The sequence below is a fragment of the Archocentrus centrarchus genome, chromosome 22 (assembly GCF_007364275.1).
Source record: "Archocentrus centrarchus isolate MPI-CPG fArcCen1 chromosome 22, fArcCen1, whole genome shotgun sequence".
Classification (NCBI taxonomy): Eukaryota; Metazoa; Chordata; class Actinopteri; order Cichliformes; family Cichlidae; genus Archocentrus; species Archocentrus centrarchus.
In genome coordinates, this window is record NC_044367.1 from 18,521,678 (window position 1) to 18,543,091 (window position 21,414).

General features: G+C 39.5%; 1 protein-coding gene across 1 annotated transcript in view; it reads left to right on the forward strand.

Annotated features, from left to right (window-relative positions):
• The window catches only part of fndc3ba (fibronectin type III domain containing 3Ba), a 63,396-nt gene that overhangs the window by 35,628 nt on the left and 6,354 nt on the right, over positions 1-21,414 (forward strand). Inside the window, exons 7-24 of the mRNA XM_030719083.1 lie at positions 210-268; positions 1,304-1,455; positions 1,572-1,631; positions 1,761-1,899; positions 2,405-2,458; positions 2,756-2,880; positions 3,401-3,575; positions 4,167-4,253; positions 4,971-5,106; positions 5,851-5,922; positions 6,899-7,017; positions 8,050-8,155; positions 8,782-8,948; positions 9,506-9,619; positions 10,145-10,294; positions 11,927-12,207; positions 14,801-15,019; positions 19,993-20,159. Coding sequence (XP_030574943.1) covers positions 210-268; positions 1,304-1,455; positions 1,572-1,631; positions 1,761-1,899; positions 2,405-2,458; positions 2,756-2,880; positions 3,401-3,575; positions 4,167-4,253; positions 4,971-5,106; positions 5,851-5,922; positions 6,899-7,017; positions 8,050-8,155; positions 8,782-8,948; positions 9,506-9,619; positions 10,145-10,294; positions 11,927-12,207; positions 14,801-15,019; positions 19,993-20,159 — 2,382 coding nt within the window. The remainder of the gene's footprint in view (positions 1-209; positions 269-1,303; positions 1,456-1,571; positions 1,632-1,760; positions 1,900-2,404; positions 2,459-2,755; positions 2,881-3,400; positions 3,576-4,166; positions 4,254-4,970; positions 5,107-5,850; positions 5,923-6,898; positions 7,018-8,049; positions 8,156-8,781; positions 8,949-9,505; positions 9,620-10,144; positions 10,295-11,926; positions 12,208-14,800; positions 15,020-19,992; positions 20,160-21,414) is intronic.

A 21,414-nucleotide genomic window follows, 5' to 3' on the forward strand; every position in this document is an offset into this window, starting at 1 on the left:
TTTTTTTTCTTCTATCATTTCAATCAGACTCATACATTTTAAAAAATATAGAAACTGTTCTCACAGATTGTAATTATGGCCTGACATGTGGGAGAAATGCCCTCGGGACTTCTCACCTCAATTTATACACATAGCCTCTCTTTTACATTGGAATATTTATTATGTCATTCTTGATAATTACTCTCTTTTTCTTCTGTCTCTCTCCTCAGATCATGATTCAGAGGGGAAACGTGTTCAAGACATGCTGTCTACAATTGAAAAACCGCAGGTTGGCATACCTCTTCCCACAATTGCACGCACACACACATTAAAGCTGCTCTCATCAATCACCGCCTTCTCTGATGCATTCACAGCTGGCTTAAGCAGTGATGGCTTTTCCATATGTTTATTTGGTTTCTGTGACTCACATGAAAATGAAATGCTTACACTAAGAATAATATCTGCACTGACTTGTTTATGCATTGCATTCCTCATTTTCAAAGTTATTTTGTGGAGCTTTAGCAGCAGCTACAAGGAGAGTAATAATTATAATTTACGCTGTGCTAATGCTGGCCACCTGAGGGCAGCAACTGCTCATCCAAGCCGTACACACTGTAATAGCTTTTTTCCTTCCCTAAGGGGAATGCGATTGAATGAATGAGCTGCTTCCGTGCAGACATGGTTTAGTAGAGAGGAATTGCTCATTCCTAGTTAAAGCAGTTTGGTCAGCATGCTGTGGAAGTGGCCCATTTAACATCTTTGAGTTTATGCAACAGTTTGAGACTGTGAGAACTGAGTGATGAAGCACAGAGAATATGTAATGTAGCTGGAGATGGAGATGCTGAGAAATACATGAAATAGACCTTTGTTTGATTCACTATCTGCTCTCAAAACTTTAGATGACTTCTAAACGGATCAACTTTATTATAGGTGAGAATAAGAAAGAATAGGAAGCAAAAGGAAAGAAAATGTAGAACAATTCTGGGGTTTCTTTGTGACATTCACTGTTTTTTTGTGCTGATGTTATATATCTTTGATGTACTGTAACACAGAGGATTTATAAAGAATGCAGTAGTTTGTTACAGATGTACACATAGAGACAAAGAGCAAATAGCCCCCTTGATGGGTTTAGCTTTTCATCAGATATTTAAACATTTTAAAATGGATAGTAGCCACAAAACATCATGTATTACCTAGTATTTTAATAACTACTATTAGTAACACTGTGTGCAAATCCAACAGTGTTATAGAGTGGCTTTTAACTACCTGTGACCAGTAGATGCTGCTATAACCTTCAGTATGTGTGTTTATTTGTGTCCTAAAGGTTTCCAATATTCAGGCACGGGCTGCACGACTGTCCTGGGCCCCCCCAGCAGGGCTGGTGAACAGGCATAGTAATGGGATGCCTGTGTCCTGCTCCTATGAGGTCTCTCTCTCAGATAAGGGAAGAGATGGAAAATATCGCCTTATATACAGGTAGGAAGCACACAAATTGAAGAAAAAAACAAAAAACAAAAAGACAGCATCCAAATATAACTCATAAGCTCAGCCAAGGGACACTGATGACTTTTGGTGTCTTGTCTGTGTTTCAGTGGTGAAGAATTGGAGTACCATCTGAAAGATCTCAGGCCAGCTACAGACTACCATGTACGGTAAGGACTCAGTCTTGTTAATGTTACTTTTTCTACTTCTGTGATTTTTACCTCACAGGAGACCAGGAATCACTGAAATGTTGGAGAAAAACATATTTTTAAATGTTTGGAGGGGGGTTTTTGTGTCAGGGTGTCGGCAGTGTACAACATGGTCCGAGGCTCCTGTTCAGAGGCCGGCTCATTTACCACAGAATCCAGTGTCCCTGATGTCCCCTTACCCCCAAAACTCTCACACCGCACCAAGAACACCCTCACCCTACAGTGGAAGGTACAGTCACAGATCTTCATGTCCAGATACTCCTCCATAAAGCATTTTCATCCCAAGAGCCAGCACAGTATGATAAACTTTGATAAACATTATGATAAACCCAGATTTGTTATGACTAGTTCTTTGAGTTGAGTCTGTGCCTGCTAAATGTTACCTTTCCAGTGGCACAGCTGGAAAGTAAGTGAACAGTACAATATCTTTCCCTTTGCCTGGTTTACCTAATGGCTATTTAGCAGCACCTATTAGACAGTCTTACATTATTGCACAACTCTGTTAGGGTGCATCCCTGTGTCCTCTCTGACCTGTCCTTTTTTAGTAATTTTTATCCTTACACAGTGTCACTCATAAAGAGTGACATCAGTCACCAAGACAGGGTATAAGGCCAATCATAAAAACACAGCTGGTATTCTGTCTGTCTGTCAGAGTCTTTTATCCTTAGCTAATCTCTCAATCCTTCTCTTGTCTCTTGTCCGCTTCCCTCGGTCCATTTCACTGTCATCCGCAGCCCCCGGGTGACAACGGATCCAAAATTACAAACTACCTGCTTGAGTGGGATGAGGTGAGTCTGTCATCTGTCATGCTGTACCTGTACTTAAAAAAAAAAGACTTATACCCATCACCAATGTCCCTAGACAGATGTCAACATTAGGCTTCTCAGACAAGATTATGACTTACGTTTTTCCAATGAATGTCTGGGTTTCCTCTTCTTTCATACTTCATACTATTCATACTTCTGTGCTTTGTGATGCTGTTTTTTTCCCCCTCATATTAAACATTTCATATTATATGAGCTTATCAATCTTAATGTCTGTTCTTGTCTTTATTTCTTTTTTGTCTACCTCTCTTCTCTCTGCAGGGAAAAAAGAACAGTGTTTTCAGAGAATGTTACTTTGGGAACCAGAGGCACTATAAAGTCACACGACTCTCCCCCGCCTGTGGCTACACATTCAGGGTGGCTGCACACAACGACATTGGCAGAAGGTACAGTTTCCTGGTACTGAATGTATAAACACATGTTATATACGCACACTTACATGAACACTCTATCATAGGAGGCATATCCTGTATTTTTTCTTGTTCTTCATTATATAGCACCATGGCAGCAGGCATACACCAATCAGTCTCAAGCTATCCTCGTTTCCATTTTCCCTCTATTTCCACTCTACTCTTCCCTCCTCTTTGTCATTATAGCGGGGACCATCTCGCCTGCAGTCATTAGGGTGAAGGGGAGAAGGGAGGTCATTGAGGGGGCCGAGTGAGGGAGGAGATATTTAGCTGTGTGAACTCAAATGGCCTTAATGCATCCTTCACTTTACATATTTGAAGCTGGGTTACTTGATTTTATTCTAACAGGAATATTTTTTTTCCAACTACATTCATGCCTACATCTCTGCTGAAATTCAAAAATCATGACAGTCAGCATCTCTTCCTCTTTTACGAGTCAATTGTTCACTTCAGCATTTTAAAAGAAAATTTAAAATAGAAATTTGTTTTTTGGCAGTGGCTTCAGTACAGATGTGATGTTTTACACCACGGGCACCCTGCCTGCTCTGCCTCTGGCCCCACGGCTTGTCAGGGCAGGGGTGTCCTGGGTGACCCTGGAGTGGGGGCGTCCTGAGGGCAGTCCCAGTGAGGAGCAGCTCAAATACACACTTGAGATCCAGGAGGACAACAATGTAAGTATCATACATGCACAAAAACATTGTGTAACTTTTATTTTAATTCACATTAAGAATAGACCTCAAAGATTCTAGAAAATACTTAAGCAAACAGGAAACCTTGTCTTGGTTTTGTCTGTTTGTGTTAGCTTGTGCCCAGTTTATGCGTTTTGTAAATCAGCATTATGGTGTATTGTACTGCAGCAATTGAATGCCCAAGGCAGTAGGAGAAAGATTGAAAAATCTCATTTTGAAAGTTATGCATATACATTAAAAAACAAAAAACAGCATAAAGAAATATTGAAAAGGATATTCGTAATCTCCTGAAAAAGATTTGGTGTAAACTGCCACTGATGCACAACTGTAAATCCAATTATACAAAGGCATACAGACAGAAGCTCACATAAACTCTGAGCATGTATTGTATATATGAAGGGAATTCCACCATGTGCTCCCACATGCTCTCTGCTCTCTCTTTCTATTGTATTCCTGTATATCCATATAAAATGAAATGTAAGCTAAAAGTCAGCATTTACAGCATCCGTATGCTTAATAATTTATGCTGATGCTAATGCACCATGAAAGAATCAAATACTGTACCTCCCACAGGGAACAGATTTTCATCCAAAGTACACTGGAGAAAACTTGACCTGTACTGTACAAGGCCTGAAGAGGAGTACACAGTATAAATTCAGGGTAAGTGTTTGTGTTTTTGCTTGTTTTTGCTTTTGCTTGTGTTAAAAGTCCCACTTGTTGAAAATCAGAACATTGTTTTGAGAGAGAACATGCAAAATGTAATTTTGGCTGCAGTTTAACCAGTAATGAAACATGACGAATCATCAAGTATAGAACACGGAGCTGTGGTTGTTGTAACTGTTTGCAATTTGAGGAAATCTGTCATTCGGTTGCTGTGCGTTTGTTTCTGTTTTGTGATACAGTCATCTCCAAGAACACCTTGCATGTACCCTCACGCGCACTGATAAAGTTTCACATTTTTGAAAACACACCAACAGACACAAAGAATCAAGTCTTTCTACGTCCCCTGTTCTGTCCACCCAGTGTAAACATCTATAACAAAGCAAAATTATCCATTGGCTGAATACAGGGAGAATACAGAATAGAGAAGAAGGCAGAGAAATCAAAATAATCAGAGTGTGATATCTCCTATTGATTACATTTTTCATACTGAAGGTTCCTCTGTGTTTCTTCTCTTGGCTTGCTGTGCCTCTTTCTTCAGGTTTTCACTCTGTCTGTACTCTTTTTGTCTTTTCTTCTATCCTCCATTTCTCTTAGTTCCCCTTCATTTTATCCTATATTTGTTTTTTGTTTTTTTGGGCTTCTGTCAGCCTCTGTTGTAACATGTTCTCTGCCTTTAACTGACACTTTTGTCCATATCTCTCTCTCTCTCTGCAGCTCATAGCATCAAACATGGAGGGAAAGAGCAGTCCAAGTGAAGTGTTGGTTTGCACCACCAATCCAGACAAACCAGGCCCTCCATCTACACCCTGTGTCACCGAAGCAACACCCTATGGATTTACTGTCACATGGGGTAAACAGGCACACATGTATCATATCATACAGAGACTTGTTGAGGGCACTTTCATACCAAATTTATTTGGTCGAGACTTTTCAGCTTTAGCCAAGCCAAGATTATGTGTGTGAAACTTTCCCCGGATCACAGTCTGGACCAAAAAGTCATACCTCAGTACAGGAAAAAGAAGTGGTCTTGGTCCAGATCAAACTGAGTCCTGGTACCCTCTCCCGTTAGTGTGAAAACATTTTCCTGAGTGTTACAATTGACTTTGAGAGCAATTGTAAGAAATATGGAAGGCTGCAAGAAACCAGGAAAGTAAAAACAGAAGCGAGGACAAGCTCAAGTTTTTAATTGGAAATGGGGCAAAATGTGTGAAATGTTTCTTACACAATAAGAGAGAGATAGTGAGAGGAAAGATGAGAAATACAAGAGTGGTGACAAAATCAATCAGTGAATTCCTTTTTGTCTTTATTTATTAAAACAACAAAAGAAGGTTACCGGCCCCTGACTGTCCTGTGTATGTGGTGCATTGATAAAAATGTTACATGTCATGAAAAATGTTAGCTGATGACTTTTAAATGTGTAATATATGCATGTTTTTACTAGGTTTCCTGCTGATAGATTTTTGTTCCTGGTGTCCCACCAACTCAAATAATAATAATGATGATGATTATTTATCTGTTGTCTACTGGAAATGAGAATATTATTTATGCCCAATGTGCTTCCAAACTAAAATCAGCTCATCAATTGTTCCAACAGATCCTCCCCAGGACAACGGGGGCTCAGAAGCTCTTACATACCTGCTTGAGATCTCAGAGGCATGCTCTGAAGGTACCTGTGTTATATCTATTTGCCAGTGTATCTATCCAAGCATATTCAGTTAATGTGAAAGATTTTTATGTCCAGTATCTTATGACAGAAAGCTTGAAATGTGCCATCCATCCTTTTTTGCCTAGACTTGTTCTTTTCATGTGCTGTTTAACTCTTTTCACTTACTTGCCTAAGAATAGAAACCATAATTCACCGTTTCTCAGCATCAAATTAACATATTGATACACTCAGTGTTGTTCAGGTCTGACCTACAAGAAAACTAATCTTCTCTAGTTCCTTTCAGTTTGTAGTATAGAATGAAAAGAGGTAATTTTATACAATCACTATTGATTCAGTTATCTCAGAGACTGGTGTTGAGTGTCAATGAACAAAGAAATAGAATATCAAAAGCCCTTGTTCTTCTGTCAATAAAATTGACCTAAAAAGTCATTTGGATGATTTGATTGTCCTGAGCTCGTGTTTACTCTGCTCTTTTAAGATAGCTTTTAAGATTTTTTTCCCCAACAATATGCTTAATTTTGATATATATAGATTTTTTTTTCTTAAACAGATGAAAAAAAAGATGCTCCGTGTAGCATTACTGTCTGAAACAGATGACTGACACTAAATGTTAAATGCCATATTGTTAGGTTCACTCAAACTTCACTTTTAACTGTATTCAGTCTGTAGAGATAACGCAATATATGCGTTACACAATCACAATACACTTCTGGGAAATTTGTGCTGTGATGTAAACAAGTCCTATATTTGCATGACATAGTGCTGCTTCACAGGGAGAGTATTGTATTTCACAGGCATACACAATCCATCAACAACAGAACAAAAACACAAAGTGTTGTCGGTGGGATTCTGTTTCTGGAAACTGCAGAAATACGTACGAAACAGCAGTTGATTTTATGTATTTACTTTTGCTCATGAATATGATTAGTTGGGTAATTTTGTTTTTCTTTGTGTGTATGTGTGTGTGTGTATGTAGCGAGCCAGTGGGAAGTAGCATACAGTGGTCCAGCAACCCAGTGTGTGTGTGAGCGACTGAGACCAGGGACCTTTTATCGCCTGCGTGTGTGTAGCATCACCACCGGAGGACACAGCCCAGTAAGACTCGCATATATGCACGTGTACATACATTTCAAATGGGACATTGTGAACTTTGACTTTTCAGTAAGTTCTTAAGCTTAGGTTGAGCTACAGTGACACACTCTGTGCTGCTTTTCTAGAAAAAAAAGTAAAATGTATACACATATCAACAAAGTACAATTTATAATTATCATATCAGCCAGTCAAGTCTAGTCAAATGTATTTGTATAGCACTATTCAGATGCAATGTAATTCAGAGTGCCTTACAGAGGGGAAGAAAGAGACATTTAAAACATGTAAAACATAAATGTACACATATCACAATGTAGGGCATGCATAAACAATCATGACAGAAATATAACAGCAACAATTAGAGGAAAAAAACAAACAAACAAGACTGGAGCTGTATCCCCTGTTCACAGATTCCAAGTTGTTTCTGCTACAAACTTGGTAAAGGCAATGTTCAAACAGGAGCAAAACTATGGGAGGACCCAGTTGTCTATAGAGAAGTGTTCTATACTCTGCCCTCTAAGGAGTAAACTTTAGACCATATGTGAACATGGGGAATAACAAGTAAAATGAGGAGGTTGCAGACATGGTTTAGTGATGAGTTACTTCAATTTTAGGCACTAATTTAATTGAAGTAACAGTTTTAGCCAATCTCAGATGTTTGGGTATTCTGTTCCACAGGTGAGGACCATATAAACTAAAATTCATGCATTTGTTAAATAGGAGAGGCCCAAGAATAGACCCCTGAGGAACTCCACATAAGTTTTATTCGTTCAGATTCATAGTTACCAAGTGACATAAAGTAGGCCCTGTCTTGTAAATACTAGTTTATTTCTAAAGCAGTTTAATGCTGTGTGATGGTGTAGACCAGAAGCCATTAAAAAGGTTCTTTTGCACTAAAAAAAACATGTGGTTGTTGGCAAACAACCTTTTCAATAATCTCTCCTAAAAACGGTATCCAGTAATTAATCAAACCCATCTATAATTGTGTTTTCTCTCGCTCTCTCTCTCTCTTTATTTTCATTTCTTTTGCTCTTTAAGTGCACTGTTAGTGTTCCAGTCCGTACATTAAGTGTCCCACCAGGGCCCTGCCAGCCGCCAAGGATTGTTGGTAAAGCCAAACACAAGGAGGTGCAGTTAGAATGGGGTGAGTGCAGACATACACGTACACTGTGATTATCTTTTTTTTTTTTACTAGAATATATTTGAATTCTTTTCATATAAGGCAGCTAAATCACCTTCTGGACGCTTAATATGTTTCCCTGGCCAACTCTAATGTAAGCTAAGTCAACCATGTTTCAGCCTAATTGAGCCCTAATTTAGTTCATTAAATGCCTAACCTAGCCTCATATCTGACTTAACTCTCCTAATGTCAGCCCCATTATTGCAGATTAGTACTGTTATCTCTTGGCAGGAAAAGGTCTCCCAGCCTGCCATGCTGAGGAAGTTCTTTCTTTAACCAGTTTAATACAGTTGGTCATATCCCTAATCAGCTCATAGTCGGGCAGTGCTGTGGCTGCAATTACTGGCTTGAGTTGAAGGTCAAACATAAAGTATTAGAGGGTTTTCCCCACTGTCGCCATTATTTATTACTTTCATCTTGCTGCAAGCATAGAAAAGCACTAGGTTTATGGGGAAAAATCTCTTAGAAAGTATTGAAAAGAACACCTTATGTACTAATCTATGAACATTATATAAAGCATGTAAAATGACATGACATATGTGCTGTAAATGCTTCTCCTTATCTTTCTACCTTTTTTTTTATCTTCTTAGACTCCCTTGAGGGTGTGTGTGAGGAGTGTGTGTACAGTCTGGAGATGAGTGAGGATGACGCCAAGCCAGCAGAGGTGTATAATGGCTCGGAGCTACAGTGCACTGTTGCTAGTTTGCTTCCTGGTGCAACGTATAGCTTCAGACTGAGGGCTGCCAATGAGGCTGGGGTGAGAAACTATCTGGGTTTTCACAGCAAGTATATGATCAAGTAGATGAAGAGCTAATAAATCACCAGGCGAGACCATAAAATCTATTAAAGAACAACAGAAAATCATAGATGACACCTTTTTAAATTCAATCCAGACACCTCAACAGGTCACCATAATTGTAGAGACAGACACTGGGTAATTGGGTCAATGTGTCTTTGCTTCCAGGACTTGTGTTTGCATTTTGAATTGTTCCACGGTGTGAACATAACACCTGATTGTTTTGATTGTCCAGTCATCCGAAAGCACTTGCACCTCCTCATCAAAAGCAGGCACAAACACAGTGCACACACCTGAAAGAAACAACAGTCGACACAGGGCACCAAAAACTCAGCACTGTTGCTTGTACAACAACGTGATTATATTTGGATGCATATTTACACACACACACACACAGCAAAGGGAATCCAGAGTTTAGAATCAAATATTCAGTTTATGTAAATTTTTTTTACAGTTTGCTCATTTATTTTACGTTGGTCAGTCAATTGACTCATTGTGTGCCGGTATATGTGTCTCAGTATGGACCATACTCTGAGCCGACAGAGGTGACGACTGCAGCGGGTCCTCCTGGCCAGTGTGGGGTGCCACTTATCACACTCACCAGTAACACCTGTGTAACGCTCAACTGGGAGGTGAGGCAAACCAAAAACACAGCTGCATTTATCAAAGGAAATAAACCAAATGTAAGGGGGAAAAACAGAGAGGCAAAGACAAAAAGGGCCACATTTCTTTAAGATGCCTAAAGAGCTGTAACATCCCCTTTTTTCCTCTTTGCTCAAATAAGTCTCCTCAAGAATGTTCTTCACTTGGTTGGATGTTATGAAGAGGTTTTTCTTAACCATGGATGAATTCTGCAATCATCTATATATGATACAGTTATGAGTCTATTTGTGATAATTCCTAAACAGTTGATGCAGAACTTTTCTTAAAACTCTTGAATTATGTATGCATTTCAATCATATTTTGGCTGTTTGTGGGTCCACATACCTATGTATTCGACTATACTTAAGTTTGGATGTAAAAAATACTCCTATTTTTCTCATTCGTATCTTTTTTTTTCACTTTGGGTTTGCAAAAGGCCTCTCAGATTTGAATTCCTTAACTTTGAGGTTTCCATCGATTCCCATGAGCTGAGTTTGTGTTTCTGTGTGTTGCAGAGCCCTGAGGGTTCAGGTACAGACATCTCTGAATATCGTTTGGAGTGGGCGAGGGAAGATGAGCCCATGGAGCTCATCTACTGCGGATCTTCCACGCAGTGTGAACTGTCAGATTTGACGCCTGCCACAAATTACTGCTGCAGGCTACAGGTAGCGCACACACTACTGGATATCTCTACAATGGATTTAGATCAACATAGACGGGCATGCAATATTCATTTATGCATACAGGAACTTACTGAAGCCATGCACACGTTACACTGACAGTGAGGAAAGAAGAAGGCGCCGCCATATATAATATTTGGACACTAGTGCGCGAAAATGCAGACTAATTCAGAAACAAAGATATAACTGAATTGCAAGCATGACAAAAATTCAGTCAGGTAACAAGTAATGGCCATGGTGGACAAACACCCAGACTACAGGGAAAGATTGATGGTCATTGATTCAATTTGTGCTCTGACCCTTAATGTGGTGCATAAATAAGTGCTGTCTTTCTCTTTCTCCTTCTGTTTGTCTAACTCTCTCTGTTCCTCCCTTTCTCCCCTGTACCCTCTGAAACTATGAATCCAATAACAACATTCTTTATGGCCCTCTTCTTTATAGGATGATTTATATCTTTAGAGGACAACCCAAGGTCAACCTGATGTCCTAATCGCTGCTTTTGTGTATGTACATGATTTCTCTTTGCCTCTGTGCATTGGAAGTGTGCGCATAACTGTACCCTAAGAAGACTGCAGGAATGGATCACACCAGAGGCACTGACTTGATTGAACTCTCCGTGACTCCTTATGTTCTGTACCTGAACTGACTTGTACTGGTCGGTCCATCTCCTGTAGCAGTGTTTCAAATTTGCACAGCCTGACACACACTTGTTTTATGAGAACACTTTCAGTAGACAGACACTATTGTAAGGATCAGTTAAATCAATTTCTTTATGTTTTTCTAGCCTTGGCAAAATACATTTGACAGATAAATCAGAGAAACTACTGAAGTATAATTTTTCTTGCTGGACTCAAAGTTATCTAGGTTGTTTAATGCTGAGATAAAATAGTCAAGGATTTTTATGTAAGTACACACTCCTTTTCCTCCGTATCTACTCATGAATGATGCTCGGCTGTTTTTGGACCGTGGCTACAGTACACTTTTTTTTACAAGAAAACAAACACTGCTTATCTGCTCAGATGTGCTAGATACATTTTCAACAAGTTCAATAAATCCATTATTGTTGCTTTTAACATGTAATTGTTACAAGGCACACATTTTGCTTACAAATTAACTGAAAAGGAATAAAAAAATTTATGTGCTTTTTTAAATTTTCAGCTTAAGCTTTTCAAAATCCAGCAGATGTATATAAAATGCTGATTTTGTCCTTTCTTCCTCCTCTCGAAGTCTGAGGCAATGAAGGAGACTATTACAACAAGCAACTGAAAGGCCTTTAATAGGGGATGCTTGATGTGAATATTAATGTGTGGAAAAGTGAAAGACTAATGCTCTTCTGCAACTAATTTGAATTCATATCTTTCTGCTAGTTTTCTTGTCTTCTTCATTTTAGTGTATCAGTGCTATTACTAAATCACTTCCCTTTTATCTCCTTCCCTTCTTACTGTTACTCATCATCTATCCGTCTTAGATTTTGTCTTCACTTACCCGTTTCTTTTTTCTCCCTCTCTTCAGCTCTGTTCTATCATCAGAATCTTCTGTCTCAGTGCTATCAATCACAGCAGTTTTCTCACCTCTTCTATCTCTCACCCCCCCTCTGCATTTTTCTGTCTCGCTCAGGCGGTGAATCAGGCGGGCGCTGGTCCATACAGTGAGCAGGTCAGTTTCCAGACCCCAGCTACAAATCCTGACCAGGTGTCATCCCTGACCCTCCTGGATCTCCCAACCTTCTCAGAGACAGGTCACTCCCCGTCTACCTGCCTCCACCTGAAGTGGGAGGAGCCAAATTGTAATGGGGCTGAGATTATCTCCTATGTTGTTACCCTGGACGACCGAACCATCACTGTGGAATCAGGGACAAGTCACCTTGTCACAGGTCTGCAGCCAGACAGTGAATACAGGTAATGACAGCTTAATCGCAGTTCCAGACATTAATTAGTGGGTGGACGTTCATTAACATCAGATTTTAGAATATACTGTAAATAGTCCGGCACATCATGCACATTGTATATAGTGTTATTATTATTAGTAGTATTAAGGTTAATATTGTTTGTTGATTTTATATATATTCTTTTCTTAATAGTGTGAATTATTATATCTTTATTTATATTTATAATAACTGCGGCTGCTGTTACACCCAAATTTCCCCTCTGTGGGACAATAAAGGCTGTTTCTTCTTCTTCTTCTTCTTCTAGAACATCTCAAACACTTGCTTGCTAAATATTGGAAGAATATGCCCACATTGACTACTTTTTGAATCACTAACATGTGCTTCTGTCTAGTTACACATTCAGTGGTTACAGACCAACTGTGTTTTGTTTTTTTGTTTTTTTTTTGTTTCAGCATGCTGATGTAAATTTTTGTATCTCTCAGGTAGTTGGTAGAGTTTTTCTGTTTAAAACAGCTGCAATTTCTGTCTGAAAATGACACAGAGAATGAACAAAAATAGCAAAGAAGAATTTTTAATTTAAGAAACAAACTAAAGAATGCAGGTTTTCTTCACATCCCGGTAGGCTACATCCATCTTTTATACATAGTCTATAATTTTCACCAGGGATAACCTGGTTGATGTTTACAAGAGCCTGGATCTCAAACATGTTGTACTCAAGCAGCGGTAAACAGCTACTTAATTATATGTATGCCCAGCTTTGTTGTGATCCCGCTTGTCTGTGATTGCTTGTAAGTGTGTTTGTGAGCACGCATATGATTGTGCAGCAAGTTCTTTGAATTGTGATTTTAAAAAAAAAGGGAGGCAGGGTGAACTCGCACCATTGTTTTCATTCTGAGGTTGTTTTTGACCCAGTGTCACTGTGCTCTGTTACATAAGGGCTGCCACTAAGGCAGAATGTGTGCGAGCATGTGCGTGTGTGTTGCTGTGTACATGAGTGTACCTGTGGGGGTGTTTGTGTGTGCAAATAGCTATAATTCTGGTTATTTCCAGCAGGGAATGTACTTCAAATATGATTATTCATAAATTCTTTAAATGTGTGGCCTTGTAAAAGACCACAGTAAATATTTGCTGTTTACGGTGTTTTTATTTTTAAACAAAAACATATTAAAGTTTTAAGAAAACTACTATGCACCAAATATAAAGATTATAGTTGCTGCCTAGTCATCAATTAGAGAAGACAGGTTAACTAAATATGCAGTGCAAAGAAGGTACACTTGATATTATCACCAAATGTCAACTGTAACTTGAACTAAAAGAGATGCTGTATTACTTGTTTGTACTATGTTACCTGCTCAATTTGGCCTTTAAGATAGATTTATTACCATGTTTACGGGCCATGTACTTACACTTTGGTGTCACTGGGCTGAGATTAAAATAATTTAAGAGATCAGAGGTTCATGTGCTGGTAAAATGATGAAGATTGTTAAGGCAAGAGGTTGTCAGGGTACACACTGGAAAGGTTACCAGTTTATCACAGGGTTAACAAGACAACCATTTGCGTACACTCTCACACCTATGGTCAATTTAGAATCACCACTTAACCTAACGTGCATGTCTTTGGACTGTGGGAGGAACCTGTGCTGTCCACTGAACATGCATGATATCTAAATGTAGCCCTGCTTATCATCAAATCTAAGCATCTTTAATTCGCCACTTTCTTCACAATATTGTTATTTTTTATCTGCATGCTTAATTACCCCAGTGGATAGATACATGTTGCCCTTTAACTCTGTCTTCACTAAGCTGCATGAATTATAATGAAAGGTTACAATTACAGAGAATCAGTGGTTAAATGTCAGAAGAAAGGTACCCTCTAGCCTCTACTATTGATGCTAATCAGCTGATCAGACACTGACAGCAAAAGCACAAAGAAAGGAGGGGTTTCCTGGAAGAAAGGCAGCAGGGGAGTTTGAAAAACAGAAATCCGTTTCTGCCAGTTCTGTTCAATTAGCAGATCTTGCCATATGAGTTCAAATACATACTATGCTATGTTATGGGGACTATATTTTAGTTTATACAGTTTAAAAAAAAAGTTCTTTCCTTATCACAACACCCTAATTTTGTAGCTTAGTGCACATTTAGGGAAAAGTAGGCCAGGAAGTCGGGCATATTTAGGGTCCATCATGCAGAGTATATAGGAGAATGGTAATGGGCAAAAGGACCGCAAAAATATCCAAGGTCAAAGCTAATATAACACATCAGTGTCTTCACTAAAAATGACTCCACCATCAGACAAATAGGTCTGCAGAAACTCTGAGTGCATTCAAGGTTACATGGTGCGTGCACTTGACACGGTTGCATGGTACAGCACTTTCATAGTCGTGTACTTTAGGCTTGTGATCTTAAACCAGTGCGCACATTCTCAATGAAATTTAAATACTGCTTGCTTGTTTGAGTTCTAAAGACATTTCCACAAATATTAAGTAGTATTCAATCAATATAGATATAACATATCTGTATTAAATGTCAGTTAAACATTTTTGTTGCATAATATTCTGCAACAAATAAATTATGATCTCCCTCTCTCTCCCCATTACTTTTAGTGTGCAGATCCAGGCGGTGAATGCCATTGGCTCCAGTCCCGAGAGTTTACCACTGATAGTGAGGACTCGCCCCCTCCCTCCACTGCCGCCCCCACTCGAATGCTCAGCGGCTGGCCCTCAGAGCCTGAAGCTCAAGTGGGGTGAAAATGTCAGCCACACACGTGCTCTGCTTGCTGAGGACATTGTCTACACACTACAGATGGAGGACAGGAACCACAGGTGGAGTATACACGCACCATTTTATACTGTTCCCTCATCCTTGTTTACTTACGGGAATAGGCTGAGTCCAGCTTATTTACACATTACAATCAAGGCCTGGACTTTAAGCTTACGTTTGGTCATTTACAAAAGATAAGAGGAACCCAAATTTAACGCTCTAATCCTGTCTCTATGAGGACAACGGATGCAATAATAATCAGCATTTATCTATGTTAGATGTTAGATTCAACTCATTGTCATTGTGCGCACAAGGCACACAACGAAATGATCGTTCCAGATCACTCATCCAGAGACGAGCATCTGCGGTCATGCAGCCAGAGACCGGCGCTACCGTTAGGCAATGTGGTTTAAGTGTTTTGCCCAAGGACACAACACAGCGCAGGGACAGGGGCTCAAACCTGCAACCTTCCGGCTGTAAGGCGAGCGCCTACCCACTGCGCCACTCCCACAAAAAGATGGAACCTCAACCAATTGTGATGTTACCCTCACAGGATTTGATCTCCAGAAACCTCTCTGGATGCAAATGTTCTAAAACTTTTTATCTCACAGCAATACTACACACATCACTGAGAAAAACACACACACACACACACACACGCACACACACACACACACACACACACACACACACACACACACACACACACACACACACACACACACACACGCGCACACAAGGAGGACAAACCCAGAGCAGTTGAGGGAAGCTGAAGGAGTGTGTGCATTTAAGATTAAAGGTACTTGTGCAGATCTGTGTATTTGTGTGTGCATGTGCCTTTTTCTGTGTGTGCAGTAACCAGATGTACCTGGGAGTAGTCATGTTGAGTGGAGCTGGACGCAGCAGGGATACAGCCTCCAACAATCAACCTTCATTTAATTGACTGGTCAGACAGCAGTGATAAAAAGAGAAATGGAAAGAGAGAGTTAGCAGACTGAGGAGGAGAAAGTTGAGGGGAGGGGGGGGTGATAGAAAATAACCATGGACAGGGGAAAAAAGTTCAAGAGGAGAGAGCTGTGATACATCACAACAGAAATGGCAAGCTCAGTTACAATAATGAGCCCGTCTGTCCACCTGCCAGCTTGTTTCACTCCCTCCTTTACCCTTCTGGTTGGCCCTTATCAGTGTTTGAATTAAGGTTTTGCTATATCAAGTTGGCACCTTGACACCCCTGGAATGGGTACCATAACTGACAGATGGGCCCCTAACTGGCAGGCTGTGGTCTGTTAGCTTCTGTGACACACATACACACAAATAAACACAGAGGTATGCACACACTTTCTGCCAGCCAAATGAAAACAGCTTTCAGAGTTTTATTTACACTTTTCTAACTGCCACACTGATGTTTGTGTATATTTATGTATATTTGAATGTCTTTATAATGATGCTTAGATGCAATTAGATATATTCTGCATATGTCTCCATGCACCATATTGAGTTATGAGTTACATTTTGCATGTTTTAAACTCCCATAGGTAGCAATTGAACTAGAGGCTGATTTGTCTTGTTCTGTAAGTGTTAATTTGTGCAGTAAACGTGTGGATGAGGAATGGTTTATTTAATTGCCAGTAATTTAAAAAGATCTCCAAATTGGGTGCTGGAATGTCTCAGTGGATTAGCAGGGGAGCATGTACGCTGCGTGGCTGTGGTGCAGGTGGCCCAGGTTTGTGTCTGACCTGTGCTCCTTTGTTACGTATCTGCCCCTAGCTCTCATTCCCATTTTCCTGTCTCTCTTCACTGTACACTATCTAATAAGGGTAAAAAGGCCAAAAAAAGATCTTTATAAAAAATCTCCAAATGAGCTGAAATAAGTATTTGGACAATTTGTTATTTAGCGTCATTACCACATTACCACAGTGAATTTTAATTCAAACAGTCAAGATGTGATTAAACTGTAGACTTTCACATTTAATTCACTTGACTGAAGAATTAGACATTTTAATACATATCCCTACCTTTATAATTATAATAATTGTATCATTGTCAGAGTGCTGACCTAACTGGAAGTCATTCCACTGTAAGGAAAATCACCTCCTAGCGACACAGATTTCAGATTACTACCATATTGTCCAGGACTGGCCATTTTACCAAATTTTGCCTGAGAGATGACTGTTTAGTGCAGAAGAATGCTAACATTTGCAAACAAGATCTACAACTGCTACATATTTGAGAGGTACGCCAAGAAAAAAAAACAAAACAAAAACTTTGCTGTCCAGAAAAGAACCTCAGAGCAGAATTACAATTTTCAAAGAACATAAAAGCAGAGATCAGACCTTTTGGAAAAATGTGCTCTGGACAGATGGATGTCTCTTAACAGCAGAAATGTCTGAAATAGATTAAACTACAGTTAACTTCTTAAAAATGACAACGTTTGATCCTTGCCTCTGTTTGTTATTCATCACCTGCAGCTGCTGGCATTTATTTAAAAAAAAAAAAGAAAAGTTTTTTGTATAAGTGGTTAGCGGTGCATTTCTTGTACTGTGTGTTTGTGTGCAAAGGCATATAAAAATAAGAGTGGACATAGATGATTTAGAGGGCACTCCTCCTACGCTGCTCCCCTTTCCTCTTTGCTTTCTCATTGCGCTCTGCTAAATTGAATTAGAATGGTTTTATTTTTATTATGGGTGAATTACCCATGGCAACCAGAGGTTCATTGCTGACATATTGAGTGAGAGCGGAAGGGCACTTTGAAAGAAAAGAAATAATGAAATCTTGAAATATTTAGCTTTGTAAACAAGCATATCGAATAGCCAGCTGTAATCTCTGCAAATATAATTTCTGATATTATACTTGTGTTTTGACCTTGACTCTCCCCTCTGATCTGATCTGATCTAATTCATATTCCTTAATCTCAGTTTATTGTTTGACAGGTGACTTCAAATGTGGAGATTCTGTGAACAAATGATTGCTTCTTCTCATAAATTATTTACCCTGCTTTGTCATTTTTTTACCCTCCTGTATTTTTTTACAGTCCAGCCGGGCACTTCTCTTTTTTGTGGGTGTAGTGGATGATTAAAAAAAATGTTTTTCTCCAGTTCACCATCCTTACTCCCATTTATTTTATTTTATTATTTTTCATCCTTGCACCTCCCCATCCTCTTTCTTGCTCAGCTAATTTTTCTTTTTCTTATCTCCCTGTTTGCAGACTTGTTGCTCATGCTCTGTCCTCCCCGAGTCAGGGCTTTTTCATTTTCGCTTGTTTCCTTTACTCCATTGTTGCCTTTATAGAGTTCATTTCTCCCTCTTCTCGTCCGTATTACCCGCTGAAATGCCTTGTGTCAAAGCTCAGAGTTGCAAGAATACCATGACAACATGGGGCAGTATAGTTCAAAAGCTTCATTCTTGTGACACGAAGGTGAATGCAGTAGAAAGAACAACCACTGGGTGCAAAAGCTTTGGTTTTATTCATAAAATTCATCCATCCATATGTCCTTTACCAACCTTTGTCTTTTATTATTTTCCTGTTGTTTTCACACAGCCACCTGGACAAAAAATTGTCTGATTGCTGAACACAACTGAGTAAAATTCTCAATATCACAAACCATTAATTTATATTTACATTCTGTGCCTAGGAAAAATGGATAGCATCAGTCAGAGTGATAATAGAGTGCTCTGACAGTTGCCTCTAATGCTTCCTTCTGACCTCTCTTCCTCTGCCCTCAGCTGTACCACGTTATAGTCAATTGGTGAGCTTTTTGGCTCTGAACCAGGGCAATTCATCTCATTAACCATGTCCTAGTGATTTATTTATTTATTTTTGTGCAAGGGTATATGTTTGTGCTGTGCTAAATGTTAATTAGTCTGTCCAACTGAGAAGAGGTCGTAGCTCCTGATGATGGAGAAGTTAATGCATGTAGTTTTGTTTTTTTTTAAAACCGTGCAGTTGATCGCTCAGAGTGTTAACTGTATGGCCCACCAGTAAGGCCAAGGTTTAATAACATCATATATCAGCGAGAGAAACACATCACTGCTCTGTAGTGCAGCTACATAAAGAGCTCATCTGGAGTTATAGCTTTCTACTAAACCATGACCTCTCTCATCTCTTCTTTGTCTCTCACTCTCTTTTTCCTCTTCCAACAAATCCTTCATCATCACCCCTACGCCTTTAATTCTCAATCACCTATCCTTTCCTCTTGCTTTAACTTTTCTCTTTTTTGCATCCTCCTATGACTTTGCTCTTCTATTACTGCCTCTTCTCTTGTCCATTAACCCATTACCTTTGTATTTCATCTCTCATTCCTCTCTTCCTGACTTCCTTTGCCACCTGGACATTTACCTTATTTTGCTGCAAAGCTGATTGCTGAGATAAATAACCCCTTTTCAGCTTAAATTCACTTTTCTCCCCAACTCACTATTTTGCCTACTTTTATCTCCTCCAGTCCATCAATCTGTCAATCTAGCCAGCCAAGAACGGTTTTGGTGCTCATTTTCATCAGATTTGTGACTATGGCCTGCCACTGTTTGTCCTGTGTTCATCAATCATCTCTATCTTTTTTTTTTTTTAAGATGCTTTATTTTCTCCTGCTGCTCCTCTTGCTTTTGAAGGTCCCCACATTTCAGTCCCTAAAACTAAGCTGGTGATTAGTGAGAATGAAAGTGTTTATGCCTTATTTTTTCACTGTTCTTGTTTAACCATGCTCTGCAATAGGATGGCAACTTGTCCAGGTTTTACCCTGCCTCTTGTCCTATGACAGGCGGGACCCCCCCCCCCCCCAAAAGAAGATGGATGGATGTTTAACCATAGGCTTCTCTATTAACACAACTCTCCCCCTTCTCAAACCTATTCATAACACCATCACCTTCCCTTACCTTTACTCTTCCCTTTCTCCTTTGTCTCTGGCTGAGTGATCCTTCATGACCTGGTCTATCAGTGTGCCTTGCTTCTCATTGAACCATCCTTCATTTTGTTCAGACATCTGCTTTAGATTTACAACTTATTGTCTCTTCCTCCTTCTTCGTTATATTCTCTGTTTAGGTTTGTGACAATCTACCGTGGTCCCAGCCACACCTACAAGGTCCAGCGGTTGACCGAGTCCAGCAGCTACAGCTTCAGAATACAGGCTATCAGTGATGCTGGGGAGGGTCCATTCTCTGACACACATACCTTCTGCACCACCAAGTCTATACCACCTGCCCTGAAAGGTAAAATGAGAAAACACAAAAAATTGAACCAAATATTGGAAACAAAAATAAAAATTTTGTTAAAAAATGACTTAGGCCGTTACTTCAGGAGGGTGATGATATCCAAGTCCACCACAATCAGATCGGTATCAGATATGATGGCAGAGCAATGCAGACACACCAGTGCACAAGTATCAAGTATGCATAAAATGATCTTTGCCACTTTGGTAGGCTACCATGTAGACTCTGCATGGATTAAATCAAACTTTGTGCTGAATGTATCAAAGAGGTGATGCACTTACAGGCCAAAAATGGCAATAAATGCACCTGTTTTTGACTGTTAGTGATGTTGATGTTTACTGTCGCCTGCCTGATTATTGCCTCCAGCATCTGATCTTTGCTGTAAGAGAGGGGGTGGCTTGTCATAGCTACAATAATGGCAGTAAGGGTTAACCTCTCAGGATATAACTACAAAGTATTATGGGTATTACCGCGAGGCTGTAATTGTGCCACATAGCATTGACATATCCATAAACAGACTCGAGGGACCAAATAGCTTCTGTAAAGCTCACAGCAGTGTACACCATCTAAAAGGGTCAAGCATTTATTCAAAGCTGTAAAGAGCAGGTGATATTGAGATTGATCAACATATAGATGCTTGGTTATCAAAGCAGTTAGCAAAATGTGTTTTGTATTTAATGCGGGAGTTTATTGCAGTCAAAATGGGATTGTTGTTATTAGCATTGTAATTTACAGTGTAAAATTACATTATTCCCCAATTATTTTAGTGCCTTGCATAACAAACGGCACCACTGAAAAACAAAATTAAAGCACATGAATAATCTGCTCCCTTTGTTGCAGCTACAGTAATAATCAGTATTTACAAAGCTGCTCCATTCATATGTTTCCCAATATGTTTTCCTATTCTTGATTGATACAAGATTTCAGCAGCTCAGAGTTTCTTCTGCTGTATTTTCCACTTTGTTTCAATCCATCCTAAATGAGCTGGGGCCCAGAAAGACCAGTGGCATTTCTAGATAACTTCCATTTGTTTTATCAAACTTGCTTCACTTATTATGGTTTTCGCTAGTATTCTGTTTTTGATGCAGTGTTGCCTAAGGGCCAGCAAAGCGCAGCTATTCAGCATTGGTTTGCAGCCTTTTCCCTTGCATACAGATGCGGTATTTATGTACTATATGTGATGACATCCCCAAATTCATTGCAGTTTTACATTGAGAAATGTAATTCTTTAATCATAAAACTGTTTGCCGCATTG